The sequence below is a fragment of the Colobus angolensis genome, unplaced genomic scaffold (assembly GCF_000951035.1).
Source record: "Colobus angolensis palliatus isolate OR3802 unplaced genomic scaffold, Cang.pa_1.0 Scaffold36, whole genome shotgun sequence".
Lineage (NCBI taxonomy): Eukaryota > Metazoa > Chordata > Mammalia > Primates > Cercopithecidae > Colobus > Colobus angolensis.
Window position 1 is genome coordinate 2,750,147 of NW_012116932.1, and position 8,499 is coordinate 2,758,645.

Sequence of the window (8,499 nt, forward strand, 5' to 3'; positions counted from 1 at the left end):
TCCCAGCTACTCGGGAGGCTGAGGCAGGAGAATGGCGTGAACCCGGGAGGCGGAGCTTGCAGTGAGCTGAGATCTGGCCACAGCACTCCAGCTTGGGTGACAGAGCGAGACTCCGTCTCAAAAAAAAAAAAAAAGAAAGAAAGAAAGAAAAGAAGTGTCATTGGCTCATGGTTCTGCAGGCTGGACAGGAAGCATGATGCTGGCATCTGCTCAGCTTCTCAGGAGGCTTGAGGAAACTTACAATCATGGCAGGAGGCAGAATAGGAGTAGCTGCATCACTTGGCTGGTGCAGGAGTAAGAGTGAGGGACACAGGAGGTGTTGCACACATTTTATTTTTTTTTGAAACAGACTCTTGCTCTGTTGCCCAGGCTGAAGTGCAATGGTGCAATCTCGGCTCACTGCAATGTCTGCCTCCCAGGTACAAGCGATTCTCCTGTCTCAGCCTCCCGAGTAGCTGGGATTATAGGCACCTGCCACCATGCCTGGCTAATTTTTTGTATTTTTAGTAGAGACAGGGTTTCACCATGTTGGCCAGGCTGCTGTCAAACTCATGACCTCAAGTGATCTGCCTGCCTCAACCTCCCAAAGTGCTAGGATTACAGGCTTGAGCCACCGCGCCTGGCCGGTGCTGCATACTTTTAAACAACGAGATTCCAGGCTGGGAAGGGTGGCTCATGCCTGTAATCCCAGCACTTTGGGAGGCCAAGGCGGGCAGATCGCTTGAGGTCAGGAGTTTGAGACCAGCCTGGCCAACATGGCGATACCCTGTCTCTACCAAAATGTATTTTAAAAACTAGCTGGATATGGTAGTGCATACCTATAATCCCAGCTACATGGAAGGCTGAGATGGGAGAATTGCTTGAACCCAGGAGGCGGAGGCTGCAGTGAGCCGAGATTGCACCACTGCACTCCAGCTTGGGCAACAAGAGCAGGACCCTGTCATCTCCAAACAAAAAACAAAATACCCACAACAAGATCCCATGAGAACTCACTCACTATCTAGAAGACCTCACCAAGGGGATGGTGCTAAACCATTAATGAGAAACCACCCCTATGATCCAATCACCTTCCACTAGACTCCATCTCCAGCACTGGGGATTCCAGTTCAACATGACGTTTGGGTGGGGACACAGATCCAAACCATATCAGATTCCCTGAGATGAGGCTGGTACTGACTGGAGCATGGTGGTGCATGGAGCATGGTGGTGCATGGTGCATGGCAAGCCTTTCCTGCCTGCTCACTATTTCATTCATATTATGGTTACCTACTCACTTTGTTTTGGTTCCTCAGGTGCTGGCCCTAAAGCAAGGATCTGAGTGAAAGTAATTTTTTTGGGAAGTGATCGCAGAAAATACTAGCAAGGAAGAAGAAAGTGAACCCAAAAGAATTGAAAACAGGTACTCAGACAAATAAATGTACACACATGTTCAGAGTAGCATATTTCATAATAGCCAAAAGGTGGAAACAGCCCAAATGTTCATCCACAGATGAATGAGTAAAGAAAATGTGGGGCCAGATGTGGTGGCACGCGCCTGTTGTCCCAGGGAGGCTGAGACAGGAGGATCACATGAGCCTGGAAGGTCAAGGCTGGAGTGAGCCGTGATCATGCCACTGCACTCCAGCCTGAGTGACAGAACCAGACCCTGTCTCAAAAGAAAAAAAAAAGGAAATGTGGAATATCCATACAATGGAATATTGCTCAGCAGTACAAGGAATTAAGCTCTGATCGATGCTACAGTGTGGATGAACCTCGAAAACAGGATGCTGAGTGAAGGAAACCAGACACAAAAGGCCGCATAGAATTTAATAGATTTATATGAAATATCCAGAATACTTAAATCCATAGAGACAGAAAGCAGATTAGTGGTGCCAGGGACTCCAGGGAGGGAGAATGGGAAGTGGCTACTGACAGGGATGGGCTTTTGTTTTGGGATAATGAAAATGTTCTGAAACTAACTGGGTGAGGTAGCTCACGCCTGTAATCCCAGCACTTTGGGAGGCCAAGGCGGGAGCCCAGGAGTTTGAGACCAGCCTGGGCAACATGGCAAAACCCTGTCTCTACAAAAAAATACAAAAATTAGCTGGGCCTGGTGGCGTGCACCTGTAGTCCCAGCTACTTGGGAAACTGAGGTGGGAGGATTGCTTGAGCTGGGGAGGTTAAGGCTGCAGTGAGCCGTGATTGTGCCACTGCACACTCCAGCCTGGGTGACAGAGGAGACCTTCTTTCAAAAAAAAAAAAAAAAAAGGAAAGAAAGAAGTCCTGAAATTAGATAGAGGTGGTAGTTGCATGATATGTAAATGTACTGAATACCACTGAATTATTCCCTTTAAAATGATTAATTTTGTGTTATGTGAATCTCATCTCAACTGAAAAAAAAAAGATAAAGAAAAAGAGGGAAAGGATGTGGCCAATAGGGAGTTTCCACTGTGGGCAGCTGGAGTTTAAGCTCATTGGGGAAGCCTGGAGTGAGTGTGGAACCTATATCTCAGGGTCATTGCACCTAAGGGGTGAGGGAGCTGGGGTATTTATCCACCAATGGGCCTCAGTCATTGGTTGAGAGCTGCTCCTTTGGGAGGGGGGTCTTGGTTTCCCAGCCTGACTGGCTATGCATGGGCAGAGAATGCCCTATGGTAAAGAAGTCAAGAGTGTGACCTTGCAAAAGTCAAGGCTAAGACCATACAAGCAGGGCTCTGAGTGCATCCATCTGTCCAGCTGGCTGGAGGTCATGGCTGGGGAATGAAGAGATATCCTTGGTGTCTGGAACTCACGTGTGCTGGGAACCTGCTGTGCACTAGGCACACCATGCCTGACCCCACGGGTCATCATCTTGTGCATGGCACCGATCCCCTGACCCTGTGTGTCCCCAGGATGCTGCCCATCACAGACCACCTGCTGCACCTCCTGGGGCTGGAGAAGACGACGTTCCGCATATACGCGGTGTCCACCCTTCTCCTCTTCCTGCTCTTCTTCCTGTTCCGCCTGCTGCTGCGGTTCCTGAGGCTCTGCCGGAGCTTCTACATCACCTGCCGCCGGCTGCGCTGCTTCCCCCAGCCTCCCCGGCGCAACTGGCTGCTGGGCCACCTGGGCATGGTAAGTGTGGCCAGGCAGGACTGGTCTGGGCTGGGCAGGTGCAGGGTAATAGGTAAGGATGGTGGGCCTGCTGGCTTCTCATAGCTTCCCAAGAATCTGGTTGGGGCTAGCAGCAGATTTATATGATGGGGTATGAGGCTGAGGCTCAGAGAGGGCAAGCAGTTTATCCAAGGTCACACAGTTGGGAGGAGGCAGAACTAACTTTAAAGATGAATTATTTTGGGAGGCTGAGGTGGGAAGATTGCTTGAGGCCAGGAGTTTGAGACCACCTTGGGAAACATACTGAGACCCTGTCTCTACAAAAAATACAAAAATTAGATGGGTGTGGTGGTACACGATTGTAGTCTCAGCCACTTGGGAGGCTGAGGTAGAAGGATTGCTTGAGCTTAGGAGTTTGACCCTAGCCTGGGCAACACAGTGAGAACCCACATCTATAAGAAAAATTACAAAAATTAGCTGAGTGCAGTGGTACACACCAGTAGTCCCAGCTACTTGGGAGGCTGAGGCGGGAGGATTGTTTGAACCTGGGAGTTTGAGGTTGCAGTGAGCTATGATTGCACCACTGCATTCTAGCCTGGGTGACCTAGTGAGACCCTGTCTCTCTAAGAAAAAAGAAAGAACTCTCTCTATAATTTTATAGCTATCACTGCAGCAACAGGTACCTTTACCTTTGGAGTTTGGAATCCCAGGGTAGGGATGGAGGTGGGGAGGGGAACACATCCTATTCTCAGTGTGGTTCCACTGTTCTCCCTTGCATGCTGTAGTCCCAGGTCAGGACTCTTATCCCTTTATTGCATTGAAAAAAAAATTTTTTTTTGAGACAGGGTCTCGCTATGTTGCCTAGGCTGATCTTGAACTCCTAAGCTCAAGCAATCCTTTGGTCTCAGCCTGCTGAGTCCTTTTTAATTTTGCAGATATGTGCCAAGTATTTTTCCAAACAAATATTAACTCATTCAGTTCTCTTGACAATTCTAGGAAATAGGTCCCTTGACTAGCCCTATTTTGCATGGAAGATTACTGAGGCACAGAGAGGTTAAATAGCTGACCTTAGGTCACACAGCTTGTAAGTGGCAGAGCTGGGGTTCAAACCCAGCCTGTCAAGCTTCAGCCTCCTTGCTCTCAATTCTACCCTCTGATGCCTCTAGTTTCTGTAGTTAGTTTCTAGATGAGATAGGTTGGACTTTTCCTTTTTTTTTTTTTTTTGAGACAGGGTCTTTCTCTGTCACCTAGGCAGGAGTGCAGTGGTACAATCATGGCTCACTGCAGCCTCCATCTCCTGGGCTCAAGGAATCCTCCTGCCTCAGCTTCCCAAGTAACTGTGACTGCAAGCCTGTAAGCCCATGCCCCCACACCTGGCTGATTTTTGTATTTTTTGTAGAGACAGGGTTTCACCATGTTGTCCAGGCTAATCTCAAACTCCTGACATCACGTGAACCACTGTGCTCGGCCTCCTTGTTTTTAGTTCTACTCTCTGATGCCTCTACTTTCTGGATGAGATAGGCTGGACTTTCCCTTTTGGAGTTTTCTCCTTCATTTCTTCCATCCCCTACCCCTGCTCAGGCCTTATCCTCTCCTGATGGTCCATGGTCCAGCCTCCTCCTTGAGTTCCTACCTCCAGTTTCATCCCTTTAGTCCATCTCCCATCCTGGCCCCAGAGGGATTCTTGGATCCAACCACATCCCTGCCTCTGCTCACACACCCTCCATGGCTCCCTATTGCCATTCAGAAAAAGGCTGGTGTTCAAGGCCCTTTTGGCTCCAACCTCCATCCTCCTCACTTGTTCCACCATCCCTCCCTAGCTCCATAAAATCACTTCCCACTCCTGTAACAAGGCTCCCACCTCCAAGGCCTTTGCCAAAACTGTACTCTCTGTCCAGGTATCTTTCTCTGCTAGATCACCTTCTACTCATTTTTCATGCCCCATCTCCAATGCCCTTACTCTAGAAAGCCCTCTCTGGATTTGATGGTTGTCCTAGAGGGAGTTGCCAGGCTCTAGTGCCTGAAGGAGTCGGTCAGGGCCAGCTCTAAAGCACAGTCTTGACATTGTACGTCCAACCCAGCTCCTGGGCCCACGGGGGCTGGGTGAGGCTGCAACTGAGGCTTGGGTGTGGACACAATCAGGGCTGAGCCTGACGGAGAAGGAGACACAGGAGCTAGAAAGGGGTCATTTGTTGCTTTACTCATTTGGCAATTGCTGAACCTTATCACCGGCTAGGCACTGGGTTAGGCTCCTTTGTATCTGAGCTCTTCTCTAATTCTCACAGCCTGTGAAGTAGGGATGGATCTGTCCTATTTCATGGATTCATACTTTTATAGATTTGAGCACAGAGAGGTTAAGTGTCTTGCTCAAAGTCACACAGCACCTGAGATTGGGTTTGAACTTGGATTTTTCTGACGTTGAGCCTGAAGCTTTCCTGCCTCATACAACAGGTAAGGAAGTGCAGTTTTGCAGCTAGGTGGCCTGGGTTCAGGTACTAGCTTTGCAGATGATGCCAAAGCTTGCCCATATTCCTCTCAACCCATTTTTGGATGCGGTGGCCTGACGTCCAGCTGCCAGCTCCTGCGTTCTAGGGGCTGTCTCTGGTGGCTGGAGCCCATTCTGCAGGTGAAATAAAGGCTGGGCACAGTGGCTCACACCTGCAATCCTAGCACATCGGGAGGCCAAGGCAAGAGAATTGCTTGAGCCTGGGGGTTTGAGACCAGCTTGGGCAATATAGCAAGACCCAGTTTTTACAAAAAATTTTAAAATTAGCCGGGCTTGGTGGTGCATGCCTAGAGTCCCAGTGCCTGTTCTGCCACTGTTTGTTCTGTGAGCTTGGGAATTAACGCCCCCAGGAGTGACCCTCAGCCAATGACTGATGGGCATTGGTACATAAATACCCCAGCTCCCTCGCCCTCAGGTGGGATGACTCTGAGATGCAATGTGCTACTTTGTCCTCCAAAGCTCCCCAGTGGGACTGAGCTCTGGTTGCCCTTAGTGGTAATTTCCTTGACAACTCATTGTTTACTGGTGGTCTTCTTTCCCTATGTCACTACCCATGTTTTTGGGGATCATCCCCCAAATAAACTACCTGCCCTAGAATGATTGTCTCAGGACTTCCTTCTGGGGGAGCCTAAACCAGAACAGTCACCTACTTAACTTGTAACTTCAGAAAAACCATTTGACCTTGCTGAGTCGAAGCTCACTGCAGCCTTGACTTCCCAAGCTCAGGTGGTTCTCCTGCCTCAGCCTCTTGAGTAGCTGTGATTACAGGCATGTTTTTTTTGAGATGGAGTTTTGCTCTTGTCGCCCAGGCTGGAGAGCAATGGCATGATCTCGGCTCACTGCCACCTCCGCCTCCTGGGTTCAAGCGATTCTCCTGTCTCAGTCTCCTGAGTAGCTGGGATTATAGGCGCCTGCCACCAAGCCCACCTAATTTTAGTATTTTTAGTAGAGAAGGTATTTCACCATGCTGTCCAGCCTGGTCTCGAACTCCTGACCTCAGGTGATCTGCTTGCCTTGGCCTCCCAAAGTGCTGGGATTACAGATGTGAGCCACTACATTTGGCCACTATTTTTAGCTATTGAACATCAGCCAGCGTCAGGCCCATGCTGGGGCTCTTGCTTCGTTATTTCTTTTTTTTTTTTTTTTTTTTTGAGGCGGAGTCTCGCTCTGTCGCCCGGACTGGAGTGCAGTGGCCGGATCTCAGCTCACTGCAAGCTCCGCCTCCCGGGTTTATGCCATTCTCCTGCCTCAGCCTCCCGAGTAGCTGGGACTACAGGCGCCCGCCACCTCGCCTGGCTAGTTTTTTGTATTTTTTTTAGTAGAGACGGGGTTTCACCGTGTTAGCCAGGATAGTCTCGATCTCCTGACCTCGTGATCCTCCCGTCTAGGCCTCCCAAAGTGCTGGGATTACAGGCTTGAGCCACCGCGCCCGGCCGCTTTGTTATTTCATGAATCCTTTCTACTGCCCTCAGAGGGAGAGTTGATTCTTCTCCATTTTTTCAGATGAGGAAATGGAGGCCTAGGGAGGTGCAGCCAGCTGCCTAAAATCATCATGTAGCACTATTGGGCTTGTTTTGAGACTACAGGAGGTGGCAGGAGGAAGGCAGTAGGGGAAGCTGGGGCTGGGTACCTCCTCATTGCTCCTCCCTTACCTCTTGCAGTACCTTCCAAATGAGGCGGGCCTTCAAGATGAGAAGAAGGTACTAGACAACATGCACCATATACTCTTGGTGTGGATGGGACCTGTCCTGCCACTGTTGGTTCTGGTGCACCCTGATTACATCAAGCCCATTTTGGGAGCCTCAGGTAGGTGCACTGGGCCTCTGAGCTATGTGTGAGTCCTCAACTCCCAGAGCCTCTCTGAGATTTTAGACAGGTGGGAGATCCAGAGGAAGGGTCATTTGAATAGGGCTTTGAAGGATGAATAAGAGTTCACCAAAGCAAGAATGGCAATCCAGATTGTGAGAACGGTATGGGCAAAGATGTGACAATGACTAAGAGTTCCAGGAACTTCGAGGGAATGTCCATCCATCTGGCAGTCAGAGCCAAGCATGTTTGGATAGGCAGTTGTTCCCTATGGTTTTGTTAAGTAAGTGTTACTCAATCCCTGGCCATGGCACTCCCATCATTTGGTTCTGACACTCCCATTATGGCCAGGACTCTTGGTGACTCAGCCTGCAGCCTGTTGTCATCACTTGGGCTGACTCTGACTGGCAGGGAGGGAGATGTGGAAGAATTGCTTCTTCCTTGCGCAGTCCACACCTATCCCAAGATGTGAGACTCCCAAGTGTGCTTGGCAAGTTCTTGCTCAGCCTTCGACACCCAGCTCCAATGGCCGCCTCCTCCAGGAGTCTTTCCCTGACTTCCCAGACAGACCTATTCTCAGTCCTAACCCTTTGGACCTGGGTATGTCTGTGTCCACCTCTATCTTCCTCATGAGCGGGACTCTGGATCCTCAGTGTGGCCTTGTGTACCTGGTGTATTAGTTCGTTCTCACGCTGCTGTAAAGGACTGCCCTAGACTGGGTGATTTATAAAGGAAAGAGGTTTAATTGACTCACAGTTCCGCAGGGCTGGGGAGGCCTCAGGAAACTTACAATCATAACGGAAGGGGAAGCAAACACGTCCTTGTTCACATGACAGCAGGAAGGAGAAGTGCCAGGTTAAAGGGGGAAAAGCCCCGTATAAATTCATCAAATCTTGTGAGAACTCATTCACTATCATGGAAACAGCAGCACGGGGGTAATCTCCCCCATGATTCAATTACCCCCCCATTGGATCCCTCCATGACACATGGGGATTATGGGAACTATAATTCAAAATGAGATTTGGGGCCGGGCGCGGTGGCTCAAGCCTGTAATCCCAGCACTTTGGGAGGCCGAGACGGGTGGATCACGAGGTCAGGAGATCGAGACCATCCTG

General features: G+C 49.8%; 1 protein-coding gene across 1 annotated transcript in view; it reads left to right on the top strand.

Annotated features, from left to right (window-relative positions):
* The window catches only part of LOC105519769 (cytochrome P450 4F22), a 47,534-nt gene that overhangs the window by 13,474 nt on the left and 25,561 nt on the right, over window positions 1-8,499 (top strand). The window contains 3 exon segments of the mRNA XM_011953232.1: window positions 1,293-1,399; window positions 2,871-3,093; window positions 7,240-7,384. Of these exon segments, the coding sequence (XP_011808622.1) occupies window positions 2,872-3,093; window positions 7,240-7,384 (367 nt within the window). The 5' untranslated portion in view covers window positions 1,293-1,399; window position 2,871.